This window comes from Microcebus murinus, chromosome 10 (genome assembly GCF_040939455.1).
Source record: "Microcebus murinus isolate Inina chromosome 10, M.murinus_Inina_mat1.0, whole genome shotgun sequence".
In the NCBI taxonomy this organism is placed as follows: domain Eukaryota; kingdom Metazoa; phylum Chordata; class Mammalia; order Primates; family Cheirogaleidae; genus Microcebus; species Microcebus murinus.
In genome coordinates this window covers 57,567,330-57,586,774 of record NC_134113.1, presented here as the reverse complement: position 1 = coordinate 57,586,774, position 19,445 = coordinate 57,567,330, and the positions used below count along the sequence as shown (strand labels likewise).

General features: G+C 46.0%; 1 protein-coding gene and 1 long non-coding RNA gene across 3 annotated transcripts in view; one reads left to right on the top strand and one right to left on the bottom strand.

Moving 5' to 3' along the window:
* Nucleotides 1-6,874, bottom strand: part of SP1 (Sp1 transcription factor) — a 34,853-nt gene extending 27,979 nt beyond the window's left edge. Inside the window, exons 1-3 of the mRNA XM_012763604.2 lie at nt 6,759-6,874; nt 5,574-5,734; nt 3,752-5,264 (exon numbers count right to left, since the gene is read on the bottom strand). Coding sequence (XP_012619058.1) covers nt 3,752-5,264; nt 5,574-5,734; nt 6,759-6,765 — 1,681 coding nt within the window. The 5' untranslated portion in view covers nt 6,766-6,874. The remainder of the gene's footprint in view (nt 1-3,751; nt 5,265-5,573; nt 5,735-6,758) is intronic.
* Nucleotides 6,367-15,401, top strand: LOC105870783 (uncharacterized). 2 transcript variants are annotated; one of them, XR_012921445.1, is made up of 2 exons: nt 6,367-6,491; nt 15,047-15,401. It is a non-coding gene; the product is annotated as an uncharacterized LOC105870783 (long non-coding RNA). The 2 variants fall into 2 exon arrangements; XR_001153769.3 differs by lacking the exon at nt 6,367-6,491 and adding an exon at nt 6,908-7,274.
* The last annotated feature ends 4,044 nt before the right edge of the window (nt 15,402-19,445 follow it).

Below are 19,445 nucleotides of genomic sequence, written 5' to 3'. Positions count from 1 at the left end.
TTGGTCCCTCCCTCACTACCACCCACCAGGAGCAGAGTCATGGAAAACACAGGAACATAGAGGTAGCTGGTTTATTTTGGTTCTAAGTTTGTGACTTTTCCTATGTATTCAGCACACAGAAGGTAAACAGAATGAAAAGTCAATAGGAGAGCTTCAAGACTTTTAAAAGATTATTTTAAAAAATAATAAATATGACTGGGCACGGTTGCTCACACCTTTAATCCTAGCATTTTGGGAGGCTGAGGTGGAAGGATGGCTTGAGCTCAGGAGTTTGAGACCAGCCTGGGCAAAAGTGAGACCCCTGTGTCTACAAAAAATAAAAATATTCAGCCAGGTGTGGTAGTTTGCACTTGTAGTCCCAGCCACTGAGGAGGCTGACAGGAGGATCACTTGAGCTGGAGATTGCAGTGAGCTATCATGACACCACGGTACTCTAGCCACGGTGACAGAGTGAGACCTTGTCTCAAAACAATAATTAATTAGCTCATAATAATAAATGTGAACCAGGTGCAGTGGCTCACACCTGTAATCCTAGCACTCTGGGAGGCCGAGGCAAGAGGATCACTTGAGAGGCAAGAGGATCACTTGAGCTCAGGAGTTCGAGATCAGCCTGAACAGGACTGAGTGAGTACCCCATCTCTACTAAAAACAGAAAAAAAAAATTAGCTTAGCAACTAAAAAAATAGAAAAAGTTAGCTGGGAGTAGTGGCATGTGCCTGTAGTCCCATCTATTCAGGAGGTTGAGGCAGGAGGAATGCTTGAGTTCAGGAGTTTGAAGTTGCCATGAGCTAGGCTAATAATGCCAGGCACCAGGGCACTCTACCCAGGGCAACAGAATGAGACTTTTGTCTCCAAAATAAAAAGCTGTAGTCCTCTACAACCATGTAATAATACCTCATTTTGTACAGTTATGTATATTAGAATTTCACATCCAATGATCTTTCTAGGTTATACTGCCAAGAGGCTGAACATATTGCCAAGAAGTCAAATTTTCCAGTAAAATCACTATATACCAGAAAAGGAGGTAAAATGAGATACTTTATAACAGGCAGGCAAAAGCTGAAAAGCACTAAGCTTCCAGAAAATTATTTTATTATCTTTCATTAAGGATAAAGTCAGATCAATTAAATGGGAAAAAATGTTGCAGTTATGACTAGCCAGAAAAGAGGAAACTTCTGTCTTCAAAAACCACAGTTAATGAAGCAAAAAATCTCAACTCTCACAAAATGGTTTTTCAGTGTCTCATTTTCTCATTAGTGAGTGTCAAGCCGCTGTTACCTTACAAAAACTCATGCATTTTCTTGAGCTGAGAGGCCATCAATAACAACTAGGTACCCCTATCCTATGACATATTAAATGACAGACTTCCTCCAAGCATGATTTAGCAATGAGAATGCCTCATAACTGTTCTCTAGAGCCCAATCATAAACCTTTTAGAAATTACGAGGATCCAAATTAACTTGAATAAACCCATGGTCTTGCTTTCTTTTGAAGAAGAGCAAAAATGTCAGATACAACAACTTAAAAGAACAAAGAAAAAACAAACATGTTGGTGTAGAATACCCAAGGAGTCTAACTTTTCAAGTTGTTGAGTTCTGTTTTTATAAAACTTTTCCCATTTCTACTCCCATAAATTTTTAGTCAGTCTATAATACACCTGTCAGTTCGAGAGTACTAAATCTTAAAGCAAAGACACCTTTTCTAAAACATTTTTTTTTTTTTTTGAGACAGAGTCTTGCTTTGTTGCCCAGGCTAGAGTGAGAATGCAGTGGCATCAACCTAGCTCACAGCAACCTCAAACTCCTGGGCTCAAGCAATCCTGCTGCCTCAGCCTCTGGAGTAGCTGGGACTACAGGTATGTGCCACCATGCCTGGCTAATTTTTTCTATATATATTAGCTGTCCAATTAATTTCTTTCTATTTATAGTAGAGACGGAGTCTTGCTCTTGCTCAGGTTGGTTTCGAACCCCTGAGCTCAAACGATCCACCCGCCTCAACCTCCCAGAGAGCTAGGATTACAGGCATGAGCCACCACGCCCAGCTCTAAAACATTTTTAACAATTAAAGAATATCTCAACTCCTGAGTTAAAACTAACAGGTTACACTTTAGAACTAGCCTCAGTTCTGTTGTCCCATCACTTAAGTGCTTCTCTGTACCTCAATTTCCTCATCTAGAAAATCAGGCAAGGGCGGTGGCTCACGCCCACCTGCCCGTAATTCTAGCACTCTGGGAGGCCGAGGCAGACAGATTGCTCGAGATCCGGAGTTCGAAACCAGCCTGAGCAAGAGTGAGACCCCCGTATCTACTATAAATAGAAAATAAATTAATTGGCCAACTAATATATATAGAAAAAAATTAGCTGGGCATGGTGGCACATGCCTGTAGTCCCAGCTACTCAGGAGGCTGAGGCAGCAGGATTGCTTGAGCCCAGGAGACTGAGGTTGCTGTGAGCTAGGCTGACTCGATGGCACTCACTCTAGCCTGAGCAACAAAGTGAGACTCTGTCTCAAAAAAAAAAAAAAAAAAAAAATATCTCCATACAATGGAATTTAAAATTGTAAATTCTAAACAGACTTTCATCTTTATTTTATGAATATCTTTTAAATTTCAAATTAACCAATAGTGAAATGTAGTTCAAAATAAAAGACTGAATATTGTGGTTAACAGATTCAATATGCAATTCCAACAAAACTCTTCCATGATTCACTTTCCCTTCAATGCTCTTGTTATTCCTTTTTTTTTTTGTTAAGACTATGAACGTGGCAGTGGCCGGGCTCACGCTTGTAATCCTAGCACTCTGGGAGGCTGAGGCGGTAGGATGGCTCAAGGTCAGGAGTTTGAAACCAGCCTGAGCAAGAGCGAGACCCCGTCTCTACTAAAAACAGAAAGAATCTAACTGACCAACTAAAAATATATAGAAAAAATTAGCTGGGCATGGTGGCTCACGCCTATAATACTAGCATTCTGGGAGGCCGAGGTGGGAGTATTGCTTGAGCCCAGGAGTTTGAGCTTGCTGTGAGCTAGGCTGATGCCATGGCACTCTAGCCTGAGCAACAGAGGGAAACTGTCTCAAAAAAAAAAAAATTAAAAAATTAAGGTAACCAGAAGTTAAAAAAAAAAAATGAAACCCTTATTGACCACATTGTACCGTGTGAGATATTCTGGTTAACTAAAGATTAACCAGTGAATTTACTTTGTTGGAAAATCATTCTGGAATCCGTAAGATCACTTTTCCCTCAATTAGGAGGTGCTGTTCATAAGAAAAAACTGTTCTACAAATAGATCATGTTCATAATCAATTTTTATTCTATAGAGGAACTGACCCACAGGACAAAAGCCCTAGAACTAAGAACAGTTTTACACTTTAAAAGGGTGTAAAATAACATATAAAAAACATACCCCCATATGGCCCACAAGACTAAAATATCTAGTACCTGTAAAGACAGAAAAAATTTGCCAACCCTTCCTCTGTAGCACCAAAAACACCTGGAAGTACACAGATTCCCCCCCCCATGTTACCCAGAAGTGCTCCTTTCTCATCAAATTAACTGAAAAAAAGTTTCCTTTAATTCAGTTCTAAATGACTTATACAGTATCACTGCTATTTCTCTGACTTGCCTAAATAACTAGCCCTCAAGAAAGTTTTATTACAAAAGGCTCTCTCTATTCCCTTCTTTAGACTCAACAGTTGCAGCTAAGATTCTAGAGTTAGTTCCTATGTAAAAGACTGGAAAGACTGGAAAGACTTACCTGGGGCATTTGCTATAGCCAACGGCAGGCCTGGAAGCTGGTGCACCTGGATTCCTGAAGTACCCAATGCACTGAGGTTAATGGTCTGGAGGCCAGGCATGGAGGAAAGTTGAGCAGCATTCACAGTGACTGTGCCGGCAGGAATGGAGGCAGCTGAGGCAATGGGTGTAAGAGTGGTGTTGCTGCTGCTGGTCTGCCCCAAGGAAACACCCTGCATTGGGGCTAAGGTGATTGTCTGGGCCTGTGGGTTCTGAACTTGGAGGTTCTGCAGCTGAAGAGTCTGCCAACTGACCTGTCCATTAGGTCCCACTGTTGGTGTCCGGATGATGATGGGGCCAGAGTTTGGAACAGCCTGAAGCTGGAGGTTCTGGAGGGTTTCCTGGGAGATAGCTTGAGTTGTAAAGGTCTGCCCTGACAATGGTGCTGCTTGGAGGGCCTGAAGGGCCTGTCCCCCTTGAACTAGCTGAGGCTGGATAAGAATTTGTTGTTGCTGTGTCTGCTGGTTTTGCTCTCCCTCTTTCGGCTGACTTGCTTGCAGTGAGCCTCCAGATGTCTGGTTCTGCTGGATGTTCAGAGCATCAGACCCCTGTAGCCCACTGACCCTCTGGGGTGTCTGCCCTTGAGAGTTGGTCCCTGATGATCCGCTGGTGGTAAAGTTCATAATCCCCATGTTGCTGGTGGTAGTAGTCGTTGAGTAGCTATTGGCATTGGTGAAAAAGGAGCTGGAACCCGCTTGCGATGACACCAAGCTGGCAGAACTGATGGCAGTCCCTGAGGTGACGGGCTGTGATCCACTCTCCTGGGACCCAGAGCTGCTGATCGTAACTGCCTGAGAGCTGGGAGTCAAAGTAGCTGCAGAAACGCTATTGACAGGTAGCAAAGTGATGTTCCCATTTAGGGCCACTGGTACATTGGTCACATACTGAGTCTGTCCTGAGAGCACATTATTAGCCAAGCCTTGGAGGGGGACAGCCTGCTGCAGTAGGTTTGGCATAGCAGCAATGATATTGCCTCCACTTCCCCGATTTGTGATGATCTGTTGGTTTGCACCTGGTATAATCTGTATTTGACCAGAACCATCCTGTTGCACTTGGGCTCCAGTGGCAGCAAATTGCAGCTGTTGCCCATCAACAGTCTGGAACTGTGGGATTACTTGATACTGAATGTTAGGCATCACTCCAGGTAATCCTGTCAGAACTTGCTGGTTCTGTAAGTTGGGCGTGGCAGCCACAACATACTGCCCACCAGAGACTGTGCGATTCTTGGAAGACTCACTGCCATTGCTGCCACTGGTATTGCTGCCACTCTGTTCCTTTGAGGTAGGGGTAGCCCCAGAGGAGGAAGAGATGATCTGCCAGCCATTGGCACCCTGTGAAAGTTGTGTGGCTGTGAGGTCAAGCTCACCTGTACCCCCTGACTGACTTGGGCCCTGGGAGTTGTTGCTGTTCTCATTGGGTGACTCAATTCTGCTGCAAGTTGCTGCCAGCAGAGCCAAAGGGGATGGCTGGGATTCCTGGCCAGAAAATAAGGGAGAGGAAAGGAGTTAATAACACCCAACTGCGACCTAGGGGGCAGTATGCAACAAATAAACAGCAACACAGTGCAAAGAGCAAAAACCAGAAATAAAGAGCTGACCTATATGTATTGTTGAAACTTCCATCTTTGGGGATCTCCAAGTCACTTGTCTCTCTGTGCTTACTTCCCTATCTACAAAATGCTTTAGTTCTTCCCTAAAAAGCTTTCTATGAAGAGTAAGGTAATTTACTAAGAATATTTACATCCTCTCAACACCTTCCCCACTCTGTCTCTAATTATCACTTACCTGCCCTCCTCCTCCTCCTCCACTGCTGCTGCTACTGCCTGTGCTGCTGCTTCGAGCCTGTGAAAAGGCACCACCACCATTACCACTGCCACCATTATTGCCACCAACTCCTTTTTCAATCTTCACCACAGCTGTCATTTCATCTATGGAGTGATCTGGGTCTAAAAACAATTAAAAGATAAACAACTTAAAGCTGGAGGAAGAAAAAGGTAAAGTGAGGAAGGGCAAAAGGATGATATCATGAAACAGCAATGACTAAAAGGTGGAAGGCGCCAGTGTAAAGAAAATGGATTAGAGGAGGGGGTAACTGTAGGGCATGCAGGGCCTCAATTCTCCCTTGCACAAAATTAGACTCAGAAAACATTCAAAAAGTGTTTTGGGGATAGGAAATATGAAGGATGGTAGGCAGGTGGAAAGAGTTTCGAAAACAGAAAAAGTATCCTTGGGGAAAAAAGGATAGGTAAAGCAAGAAACAACATGGGAATGGATGGAAAGCTTGCTAAATAAAATTAGAGTTAAAAGAGATGAAGAAAGAAAAATACAAGTGTAAAAAATAACAAAATGAAAGGGGGGGAAGGGGGAAAGAAGAGATAAAAAGTGTGAGTGGGGAAACATTTGTGGATACTGGCAAGGGGCTAAAGGGGTCTAGGCGTCAGAAATCTGGAGGTTTCGGGGCGGAGAGAGGGCGGGCCCTAGAGGGAAAGGGCGGTTTCGGGGTGAGGGGCGTGGAAAGGGCGGGACGGTGGGGGGGGAGGGGAAATCTACAGAAAGTGGGGGAGGAGGGCTTAGGAGCAGGCGGCGGCCAGAGGGCGGACGAGGGAGGCGGTTGGCCCGGGCGGGGCCTCCAGTGCTCGGGCCGCCCCCGCGGCTCCAGCCCCTGACGGGAGGAGCCTCAGGCTGGCGGCCGAATAGTGGGGGGTAAGGCCCGTCCCCCGTGGCCGGGGCGGGCAGGGGGCGGGCGAGGCCACGCTGCCCCCTCCCCCGGGGCGGGCGGCCCATCCCCCTCTTCCTCGGAGGCCCCGCCACTGCCCCTTCTCCCTCCCTTCCCTCCGCCCCGGGCGGGACCAAGGCCGCCGCCGCCGCCTCCCGCCCGCCCCCCCTCACGGCGGGGACCGCCCGGTCGGCCCTCGCGCGCGCCCCCTCACTCCCCTCCCACCCCTAAGCGTGGAGTGGACTCATCCTTACCGCTCATGGTGGCAGCTGAGGGACGAGCTCAAGGGGGTCCTGTCCGGGGGGGTTGGGGGGGGCCGGGAAAAACGCGGACGCTGACGAGGCAAGCTAACCCGGACCGGACAGGGAGGGGGGGGTAAGGAGGAGGGAGCAGCGCGCCACAAGCCCGACCTAGGCTCCGCCCCTTTACTGCTGCCCCGCCCAATAAGGGAGGGGGAAAGGAGGGACTTGCGGAAGAAAGACGGTCAGATTATCCAATGGCAAGGCTAGCTTGCTCTCTAAGGCGTGTAAGACAAGGTTGCGTGCGTGGTGTCCGCCCAAAAAGGCCGCCTTCTCAGGTTTAAAAACCAATGAAAGATGCAGGAAGTGAAGATGGGCGGGAACTATAGATGATAGGCTTGCAAAGAAACCAGTTAACCGCCAGGCGGGCTCCCTGAGCAGTAGGGATAGGGAGAGCTTTTATAGGAATGACAGAACAACGACCAACCAGGATCCTGGACATGCCTAGGCAAAATCCTAATGGGAGGAAAGGTAAGAAGTAGGCGGGAATGGGATAGGATGAAGCTGATGAAACCAATCAGAAATCAGGCGGGCAGCCAGAAAAGATATGATTGGATTAACACCGAAAACAGACAGGAAAGGACACATATTGATGTGGACTAATGGCCAATTAAACGCCGAATACACTCTGAGGGCGGGAACTTAGAGTGGGCAGAGGAAAATTGGCGTCTCCATCAGTTATTTAGCCCAATAAGAGGAGGAATTAAGCCCAGCACCGCCTCCAAATTGACCAATAGGCGTTACCTTAGCCGCCCATCACGAGGGAGGGTAGAGGGCTGTGCCAAGAGCAGTTCGTCGCCATATTGGCCCCCCTTGGGGGACGTCTTTACAGAGATTAGGTGATACGCTTCAGCAGATCCCTGCAGCTCAACAAGTGTCAGCGCCGTGGCATTCAGTGCGCAGTTCTGCTTCACCACGGGGGCTCATTTGAATCTTCCATTTAACCGCCCTTATAAAGTGCCTCTCAATCCTCACCGCCCCGCCCAACGGGTGGGCGGACGGGCGGATGCCTCTCAATGTGGGTGTAAGCCCTTTGAGTGCCGGCGGGAGAAGATATGACGACTCAAAAAATCAGTTAATACTGAGCTGACTGATATGCAGTCTTTGTGAAATGCCAGCAAACGCCATCTTACTAAGTTTCCCCAGACAAAGGTGCTAACCATCTAACTACTGGCCGGTTAATATTTCAAGCGTTTGTTTCTCTTTGGAGCTAAGGTGCATTGGAGAGCCTCCCAGAGTCAAGATCCAATAAATCACTTCCTTTTTCCCCTTTAATAATGAATATTGCCTATTGCCTACACATAAAGCAATATAGCTGAGTTCCTGCTTTTTGGAATCACGAGGGTTAAAACTACCCCAGGCATCTGAATTTCTGGCCTCCACCTTTATCCTTATTTTGTTGTAGGTGGCTTTGATGGCTTGTTAGTGACAGGATAAGGCATTCTCTTTAGCACTTGTGTCTTGTATATGTGGTCACTTTATTAGCACATTATTCAGCACTTCATTATATGTTCTTTTAAAATCTGGATACTCTTAAAAGATTTTAAGCCCTTTGAAGGTAAGAACTGAGGCCTCTGCTGCTTTGGGCAGGACTTGGAAAAAGTGAAATGGTTGTTGACGGCCTATTGTGTTAGGTGGCTATGTTGGGTAAGCCTGTGACATTCCCTATGTCATCCTTGTAAGAAAATTATTTTTAAGTGTTAACAGATACTAGTGTAAATTAGGCCAGGTGCCAGGCGCAGTGGCTCAGGCCTCTAATCCTAGCACTCTGGGAAGCAGAGGTGGGAGGATCACTCAAGGTCAGGAGTTCAAGACCAGCCTGAGCAAGAGTGAGACACCCCCCCACACCCCATCTCAACTAAAAATATTAAGAAACTAGCTAAACAACTAAAAATATATAGAAAAAATTAGCCGGGCATGCTAGCGCATGCCTGTAGTCCCAACTACTCCATAGGCTGAAGAAGAAGGATTGCTTTAAGGCTAGGAGTTTGAGGTTGCTGTGAGGTTGCTGACACCACGCCACTCTAGCCCAGGTAACAGCAAAACTCTGACTCAAAAAAGAGAGAGGGAGATTAGTATAAGTGAGAAAATTTAGGCTGGGACATTAAGTAGCTTGACCTAGGTCACAAAACTAATGAGTTTGTAGGGTTAGATTCCAACCCAGAATAGTCCCACAAAAAGTTTTCTGTAAACTCTTTTCGTTTTTGAGACAGGATCACACTCCTTCGCCCAGGCTGGACTGCAGTGGCAGAATCATCACTCAACGATCCTGCCAATGTGGGATCTCAGGAGGCTAAGGCAGAAGGATTGATTGAGCAGAGGATTTTGAGGTTGTGGTGAACTATGCCTTTCTAACACTATGATCCAGCCACTGTACTCTAGCCTGGGTGACAGAGACCCTGTTTAAAAATAATAGGCCAGGCACAGTGGCTCACGCCTGTAATCCTAGTACTCTGGAGCCCGAGGCAGGCGGATTGCTCGAGGTCAGGAGTTTAAAACCAGCCTGAGCAAGAGTGAGACCCCGTCTCTACTATAAATAGAAAGAAATTCATTGGCCAACAAATATATTTAGAAAAAATTAGCCAAGCATGGTGGTGCATGCCTGTAGTCCCAGCTACTTGGGAGGCTGAGGCAAGCAGGATTGCTTGAGTCCAGGAGTTTGAGGTTGCTATGAGCTAGGCTGACGCCATGGCACTCACTCTAGCCTGGGCAACAAAGCGAGACTCTGTCTCAAAATAAAATAAAATAATAATAATACGATGTCTTGTATAACCATTTACATAATTGAGCTTAATTTTAATTTGTTTTGTTTTTAAAAATGCTTTTTTATTCTTACCTTCTAGCTCCTGAAAAAAATTCTGTCTCTACTCCTAGGACAGCTCAAATGGCATTATCCTCTTGTATACCTTTATTATTAAATATAAAATATTAAAACCCAGCTATATCAAATTACATTATAGTTAATTATATCTCTGCCTATATCAAGGTTTCTCAAAGCTTTATGTCAGATAGTCTCTAGCAGAATCCTCTGGGTTGCTGTTTTATCTTTTATTTTTTTATGTGAAAGGGGGGAATGAGGAAGAAGTTCAATTTCCTTTTTTCTTTGTTGAGATGGAGTCTCACTCTGTCACCATGAGTAGAATGCAGAAATGGCATCATCATAGCTCACTGTAGCCTCCAACTCCTGGGCTCAAGGGATCCTCCTGCCTCAGCCTCCTGAGTAGCTGTGACTAGAGGCGCATGCCACAACCCCCGACTAAGTATTCTATTTTGTGTGTGTGTGTGTGTGTGTGTGTGTGTGTGTTTGTTTGTTTGTTTTTGATACAGAGTCTTCCTCAGCCTAGCTCACAGCAACCTCGAACTCCTGGGCTCATGCAATCCTACTGTCTAAGCCTCCTGAATAGCTGGGACTACTGGCATGTGCCACCATACCCAGCTAATTTTTTATATATATATATCAGTTGGCCAATGAATTTCTTTCTATTTATAGTAGAGACAGGGTCTTACTCTTGCTCAGGCTGGTTTCAAACTCCTGATCTCGAGCAATCCGCCCGCCTCGGCCTCCCAGAGTGCTAGGATTATAGGCATGAGCCACCGCGACCGGCCCTGTGTGTGGTTTTTTGTTTGTTTGCCCCAAATGTGTTCACAGGAAAAAGTTTTCTGTTTTTAGTAGAGACAGAGTCTTGCTCTTGCTGTAGCTGGTTGAAAATTCCTGAGCTCAAGCAATCCTCTCCCCTTGACCTCCCAGAGTGATAGGATTATAGGCATGACTCACCTCACCTGACCTGGGGAGATTTTTTAAAAAGGCAGTTTCCTATACTCCCACCCCAGACCTTATAAACCTGGTGAGGGTTGGCCCCGGGCGTGGTGGCTCACACCTGTAATCCTAGCACTCTGGGAGGCCAGGCGGGTGGATTGCTCAAGGTCAGGAATTCAAAACCAGCCTGAGCAAGAGTGAGACCCCCCCCACCACGAGACCCATCTCTACTATAAATAAAAAGAAATTAATTGGACAACTAATATATATAGGAAAAATTAGCCGGGCATGGTGGCACATGCCTGTAGTTCAAGCTACTTGGGAGGCTGAAGCAGAAGGATTACTTGAGCCCAGGAGTTTGAGGTTGCAGTGAACTAGGCTGACGCCATGGCACTCACTCTAGCCCGGGCAACAAAGTGAGACTCTGTTTCAAAAAACAATATAAAATAAAATAAATCTGGTGGGGGCTTAAGAATATGCATTTTGCTGGGGGCTTGGGGGGAGGGGAGGATACCTACATCCATGCACCAACACACCCAGCTAATCATTCTTTCTGTTTTTTTGTTTTTTGTGTTTTTTTGTAGAGATGGGGTCTCACTATGTTTCCCAGACTGTTCTGGAACTCCAGGCCTCAAGTGATCCTCTCACCTTAGCCTCCCAAAGTGCTAGGGTTAAAGACTAGGATTACAGATTTGAGCCACCATGCCCAGCCTGCATTTTTAAGTAGCTCTTTCAAATGATTAGTTCCTAAACCTAGTTTAAGAAACACTAAGGGAAGAAACTGTAGATAAGAAACTACTTCCAGAAGGAAAGAAATTTCCTGGAGAGAAGAAACTGCATTACTCATCTTTGTAAGCCAAGCTCTGGAGATTCTAACAGCTGTTTAGTGTATTCAGTAATAGACCACACCTAAACTTGCTGGGGGTAGGGAGGGAGAGGAGCTGATCCCGTGGAGCTGTAGTTTAAATATTTCACATATATTGTCTAATATAATTCTTTCTGCCAATTTAAGAGATTGCTGTCCCCTTTTACAGATGAGAAAACTGAGGCTCAGACACTTAAATTATGACTGTTTAGTTCCAAAGCCTGTGTTTTTTTCCCCATGGTTCTAAGCTAGTTTGTGCCTGAAGTAGGAACTAAGATTTGATTTTATCCCAGGTACAAAGATGCCTAGGTTTGGACTCAGAAATTCAATAGCCATCATCTTTTTCACTATCCTTTTTTTTTTTTTTTTTTTTGAGACAGAGTCTCACTTTGTTGCCCAGGCTAGAGTGAGTGCCATGGCGTCAGCCTAGCTCACAGCAACCTCAAACTCCTGGGCTCAAGCGATCCTGCTGCCTCAGCCTCCCAAGTAGCTGGGACTACAGGCATGCACCACCATGCCCAGCTAATTTTTTCTATATATTTTTAGTTGTCCAATTAATTTCTTTCTATTTTTTAGTAGAGACGGGTCTCCCTCTTGCTCAGGCTGGTTTTTTGTTTTGTTTTGTTTTGTTTTTTTTGAGACAGAGTCTTGCTTTGTTGTCCAGGCTAGAGTGAGTGCCGTGGCGTCAGCCTAGCTCACAGCAACCTCAAACTCCTGGGCTCGAGCGATCCTTCTGCCTCAGCCTCCCGAGTAGCTGGGACTACAGGCATGCGCCACCATGCCCGGCTAATTTTTTATATACATATCAGTTGGCCAATTAATTTCTTTCTATTTATAGTAGAGACGGGGTCTCGCTCTTGCTCAGGCTGGTTTTGAACTCCTGACCTTGAGCAATCCGCTGGCCTCAGCCTCCCAGAGTGCTAGGATTACAGGTGTGAGCCACCGTGGCTGGCCTCACTATCCTCTCTTTTTGCTTCTCCAGAACAAGAGAGAATTCAGCACCTGGCCAGTGAGGAATATCCTAGATATATACCAGTTTATTGACAATTCTTGAGAACAAATGAACAAACGACACGACACGATCCATCTTGTCTGATTCCTCTTGAGAAAACATGAACAAATTTTTTTTAGACTTAAAAGAAAAATGAAGGCCGAGTGCAGTGGCTCACGCCTGTAAGTGTTTTATCTACACAAGCACTTGTGAGAGCACTTAAATAACTCCTTATGACTGTGAAAAACAATGTGATCATATGATGGTTGTTTCACTTTGAAACCACTCCTATGAACACAAATTGTGCCTGGCTGTGATGTAAGCCTCACATGTACTAAGTCAACGTTCCTACATGGCATTCAAGGCTCTTAGTGATCTGCCCTGTGCTTTTTCAGGCTCATCAACCATTACTATCCACTGCCTTCTCTTACCCTTCACTTTGCTCTTTGTTGACGTGTCCCCCAAAAGCCATGCATTCTTGGGTCTCCAATGTCCAGAACTTCGAAATTACAGTTTGCTCAATTTGCCCTCCTTCTGGGTTACCAAACTTTTATCTTTGATAAGAATTGACTTCTATGAAGTCTTTCTTGCCCCACCCCCAGGTATTGAATACTCTGATCACTATGCTCCTTTTATGTACCTCCATTAGCAGTCTTTATCTGGTCTCCCCTAGTTAGACTACTTACTAAGCACCTTAGGGACAGGGATGATACCTTTTCACTTTGTTTTTTTTTTTAATTTATTTTTTCTTAAAAGACAGGAGCTCACCAGCCTGAGCCAGAGTGAAACCCCATCCCTACTTAAAAAAAAAGACAGGCAGGGTGTGCTGGCTCATGCCTGTAATCCTAGCACTGTGGGAGGCCAAAGCAGGTGGTTTGCTTGAGGTCAGGAGTTCAAAACCAGCCCGAGCAAGAACGAGACCCCGTCTCTACTATAAATAGAAAAGAAATTAATTGGACAACTAAAAATATATAGAAAAAATTAGCTGGGCATGGTGGCACATGCCTGTAGTCCCAGCTACTCAGGAAGCTGAGGCAGTAGGATTGCTTGAGCCCAGGAGTTTGAGGTTGCTGTGAGCTAGTCTGACGCCACGGCACTCACTCTAGCCTGGGCAACAAAGTGAGACTCTGTCTCAAAAGAAAAAGAAAAAAAGACAGGATCTCACTGTGTTGCCCACTCTGGATGTGAACACCTGGGCTCCAGCAATCCTCCCGCCTCAGCCTCCAAAATAACTGGGACTACAAGCATGTGCACCACTGTACTTAGTACCTTTTCACTTTGTATTCTCAGAGCCTGGCCTGGTATAGGTATATAGTCCTTCAGTCCTTCCTTCCTTCCTTCCTTCCTTCCTTCCTTCCTTCCTTCCTTCCTTCCTTCCTTCCTTCCTTCCCTCCTTCCCTCCTTCCCTCCCTCCCTCCCTCCCTCCCTCCCTCCTTCCTTCCTTCCTTCCTTCCTTCCTTCCTTCCTTCCTTCCTTCTTTTTTTTTTTTGAGACAGAGTCTCACTTTGTTGCCCAGGCTAGAGTGAGTGCCGTGGCGTCAGCCTGGCTCACAGCAACCTCAATCTCCGGGGCTCAGCAATCCTACTGCCTCAGCCTCCCGAGTAGCTGGGACTACAGGCATGCGCCACCATGCCTGGCTAATTTTTTGTATATATATTTTTAGTTGGTCAATTAATTTATTTCTATTTTTGGTAGAGACTGGGTCTCACTCAGGCTGGTTTTGAACTCCTGACCTTGAGCAATCCGCCCGCCTCAGCCTCCCAAAGTGCTAGGATTACAGGCGTGAGCCACCACGCCCGGCCTCTTTTTTTTTTTTTTTTTTGAGACAGAGTCTCACTCTGTTGCCCTAGCTACAGTACCGTGGCATCAGCCTAGCTCACAGCAATATCAAACTCCTGGGCTCAAGGGATCCTTCTGCTTCAGCCTCCCAAGTAGCTGGGACTACAGGCATGCGCCACCATGCCCGGCTAATTTTTTCTATATAATTTTAGTTGTCCAATTAATTTCTATTTTTAGTAGAGACAGGATCTTGCTCTTGCTCGGTATTTTTTTTTTTTTTTGAGACAGAATCTGACTCTGTTGCCAGAGCTAGAGTGCTGTAGCATCATCATAGCATCATCGTGGCTCACTGCAATCTCAAACTCCTGGGCTCAAGCGATCCTCTTGCCTCAGCCTCCCCAATAGCTGGGACTACAGGCACATGCCACCACGCCCGGCTAATTTTTTTGTTGAGACGGGGTCTCACTCTTGTTCAAGCTGGTCTCCAACTGCTGACCTCAAATGATCTTCTGGCCGTGGGGTCCCAGAGTGCTAGGATCATAGGCGTTAGCCACCATACCTGGCCTCTCCTTTTTCAAAAAAACTTTTCATACAATGCAAAATTCTACTTCAAAAAAAAAAAAAAACTTTTCAGAGACAGGGATCTCATTATGTTACCTAGGCTGGCCTTGAACCTCTGGGTGCAAGTGATCCTCCCACCGTAGCTGGTACTACTATAGGCCTGTGCCACCTCACTCAGCTAAAACCCCACTTTTTACACCATTCTTGTAACCTTCCCTTTCAGTAGGCTGTCAACTACAGCTAAATATAAAACTAACTGAAATTTCTTTTACCTATCCTACCTACTCTAGGATAGAAGAAAAGAAAAAGTAAGAGTCCTTCAACAAGAAAATAAAGTCTCATCGGTCTTCTAAACCTTTATTTTCTAGCTCTCTGAACAAAAAACCCTAGGTTTTCCACATCACAAGTTTGTGATAAGCAGGCTAAGATCAATCAGTGCAGTGGTGACTATAGAAGCTGGATGGAACATCTCACACATTCCTCAGTCTTTTAAGAGCCCTGGAGAGGCAAGAAATGAATCCAAAAGAGAACTGAAACAAGCTGGGCGGGCTTCTCTGTTTGGGAAGCCCAGAACTTCTTGTGAGAAATCAGGACTGGCTGCTGATGTTCTTTATGACTATTATAATTATTTAAAATGACTCATTCTGTACCTTTGCTGTGTCTTTGTTTTATGTTTCCTTATCTAAGAATTACTGTGATTCAGCCCTGCTGAGGTAGTACCTAGTACTAGGAAGGCACTCATTCAGTCCTGCAACCATTTGGTGGCTCTGATGGTCTTGAAGGCCCTGGAAGAGGAAACAAAGGCTGGAGGTAGGGGGAAATGAGATTTTTGTGTGAGGCTTGGGAAACTTGGTCAAGAACACAATTTAGTTATTGCTGGAGCTGAACTCTGGCTCAACTTTCTTGAATATTCTCTCTTCTGAGAGAGGGTTCATGAAGCCAGCCCTGACTGTAAGCCTAGATGATGGCCTCTGGAACTGGAAGACCCTTTGCTAAATGCAAGCAACAGTAGTTTGAGGTACAGTGGGAAAGAGGAAGAAAAATTGCTGAGACCACAACCCATATACATTCTTGAGAACCACAGAAGGCAGGCTCAAGGAACTGGGAGCGTCAGAGACTGGCATAGACCCCAAACAGATCACACAGAGCTTTTCTGAACATTTAAATCTGACCCCTAGGGATTCCAGTTTGGAACAAAAACAGAATTAAAACATTTCCCTTCCCCAAATACTCAAACCTCTTAGGCTCCTCAGGGAGCCTAAGCTAGCCACACCCACAAGGCGTGCTGAAGGCTAAATGTCATTTTACACTCACCAGTGACCCACACACACCCAGACCCCTGCATCCCAAGGGTGACTGGGATCCTGCCTGGCAGCTCAGCATTCAAAAAAAAGAAAGAAAGAAAGAAAGAAAGAAAAGTGAAGCAGTGTGCCTTTCCCCTTCCTCTCCTGGGACAAGCAGCCCTTAGTCCCCTCCAGAGTCCAAAGTTGAGGAGAGAGTGACACCACCCCCAGTTTCCCATTCCCAGAAAAGGAGAATGACATGTCTGGAGAAAAGGATCTGTCCTCCCAGGGCGACAAAGGAAGAGGGGAAGAGGAAGGAACGGGAGGGGAGGAGCGAAGAGAAGGGGAGGAGGGGAGGGGAGAAGAGGGGAGGAGAAGAGAGGAGAGGGGAGGGGAGGAGAGGCTCAGCGCTGGCTCTGTTTCCCCCTCCCACGAAACTGGGGCCACCCTGGGGGCGGGCGGAGGGCCGGGCTGGGGGAGGAGGTAGCTGGATTCGTAAACAAACCCTCTTGGGCCACGAGGTGCCCAGAGAAATGGGGTGGGGCTTGCCGGCCTCTCGGGCTCAGCCCAGAGCTGGATGACTGATGTGGACTGGGCTGGGGCCTCTCCACCCCCAGTTTCCGGCCAGGGGTGGGCCTTGTGGCTCTCCCCAGCCGCAAGCCCCTCCTTCCTCCTTTGCCCTCCCTCCCCGGAGCCCCAGAAGGCAGCTGAAGTTCGCGGAGGCCTAACACCTGACTTCTCCGCTCTTCTCCCGGAAGTTTTCGCTGCCCCCAGGGAGAAAAACTGGCCGAGTGGGTGGTTCCTGTGGGGGAAAGGCCCTGGATGGCCGTGCTAATTCCTTGTTGGGTTCGAAACCAGCCTGAGCAAGAGCGAGACCCCCGTCTCTACTATAAATAGAAAGAAATTAATTGGCCAACTAATATATATATATCTAAAATTAACCGGGCATGGTGGCGCATGCGTGTAGTCCCAGCTACTCTGGAGGCTGAGGCAGAAGGATTGCTTGAGCCCAGGAGTTTGAGGTTGCTGTGAGCTAGGCTGACGCCACGGCACTCACTAAGCCTGGGCAACAAGTGAGACTCTGTCTCAAAAATAAATAAAATAAAAAAATAAAATAAAATAAAATAAATAAAATAAAAAAATAAAATATAAAATAAATAATAAATAAAATAAATTAAATTAAATTAAAATTAAAAAAATAAAATAAAATAATAAATAAATTCCTTGTTGGGGCGGCCAGGGCGGCGGTGGAGAGAGGGAGAGGTGGAAGAGGACTGGAGAGTCACAGACTTTGTCTCCAGAGGGCTTCCCCGCCTCTGCCATAGGTGCCTTGCTTGGAGTGGTCACATTCTCCAATGATCACGTTCACCGCTCCTGCCTTCGCGCTGCCGCCCTTCCCCCGCCGCCGGAGGTGATCAGAAGTCCTGGACAAAGGTCCCTGGGAGTCTTCCAGGAAGAATTTCGCTTAAATCACTCACAACAAGACTAATAACTAACACCCGTAGATATTATAATGTCCCCTTTTTGAGATTAGGAAATAGAACTTGAGAACCGTGCCCAACTAAAAGCAACTTAGGCAGGACTTCCTTACTCCCAATTTTGCTTCTCAAGTATTTCCCAAAGCATAGTGTACTTACTAGTATAGTTTGAATATTTCTGTATGTGTTCTCTTAATGACTTATTTTTTTATTTATTTATTTATTTATTTTTTTTTGAGACAGAGTCTCGCTTGTTGCCCAGGCTAGAGTGAGTGCCATGGCGTCAGCCTAGCTCACAGCAACCTCAAACTCCTGGGCTCAAGCAATCCTCCTGCCTCAGCCTCCCGAGTAGCTGGGACTACAGGCATGCGCCACCATGCCCGGCTAATTATATATATACATATTAGTTGGCCAATTAATTTCTTTCTATTTATAGTAGAGACGGGTCTTGGTCTTGCTCAGGCTGGTTTCGAACTCCTGACCTCGAGCAATCCGCCCACCTCAGCCTCCCTGAGTGCTAGGATTACAGGCGTGAGCCACCACGCCCGGCTTAATGACTTATTTTTATTTATTTATTTATTTTGAGACAGAATCTCACTCTGTTGCCTGGGATAAAGTGCCGTGGCGTCAGCCTAGCTCACAGCAACCTCAAACTCCTGGGCTCAAGCGATCCTACTGCCTCAGCCTCCCTAGTAGCTGGGACTACAGGCATGCGCCACCATGCCCAGCTCATTGTTTTTCTATATATTTTAGTCGGCCAATTAATTTCTTTCTATTTTTAGTAGAGACAGGGTCTAGTTCTTGCTCAGGCTGGTCTCGAACTCCTGACCTTGAGCGATCCTCCCCCCTCAGCCTCAACCTCCTAGAGTGCTATGATAATTGGTGTGAGCCACAACACGCCCAGCACTAATGACTTTTAGAAATAAATTAAAATACTTGTCAAACCTATTATCTAACAGATTATTGTTAGAATGAAGAAAAATAATAGTGTATTATGGAGCATGTGGAACCTGATTATGGTAAAAATTATGAGGGTGGAATGTGAATGATTGAAGTTTGGAGAACTACACTGTACTATACTAGTTTTACCATCTTACATGCAGCTTTTTCTAAGGAAGGATGAAGAAGAAGGAGAGTTCTTCAGTGAGGGGGCTTCTCTAGATGATCCTCAAAGTTCCTTCCAGCACTGACATTCCAAAGTTTAAGATCAAAAAGTATTTTAAGGCCGGGCGCGGTGGCTCACGCCTGTAATCCTAGCACTCTGGGAGGCTGAGGCAGGCAGATTGCTCAAGGTCAGGAGTTCGAAATCAGCCTGAGCAAGAGCGAGACCCCGTCTCTACTATAAATAGAAAGAAATTAATTGGCCAACTAACATATATATATATATAGAAAAAATTAGCTGGGCATGATGGCACATGCCTGTAGTCCCAGCTACTTGGGAGGCTGAGGCAGGAGGATTGCTTGAGCCCCGGAGTTCGAGGTTGCTATGAGCTAGGCTGATGTCATGGCACTCACTCTAGCCTGGGTAACAAAGTGAGACTCCGTCTCAAAACAAACAAACAAAAAAAGTATTTTAAGGCCAGCATGGTGGCTCACACCTGTAATCCTAGCACTCTGGAAGGCTGAGGCAGGAGGATCACTTGAGCTCAGAAGTTCAATACCAGCGTGAACAAGGAGACCCCGTCTCTACTAAAAATAGAAAACTTAGCAGGTTGTCCATGGCATACACTTGTAGTCCTAGCTACTTGTGAGGCCAGGAGGATTGCTTGAGCCCAGGAGTTTGAGGTTGCGGTGAACTATGATGACACTACTGCACTCTACCCAGAGCTACAGAGTAAGACTGTCTCCAAAAAAAAAAAAAAAAAAAAGTATGTTCAGGCAGGAACTGGAAGCTAGAGAACAGGAAAAACTGAGCAAATAGAGTCGAG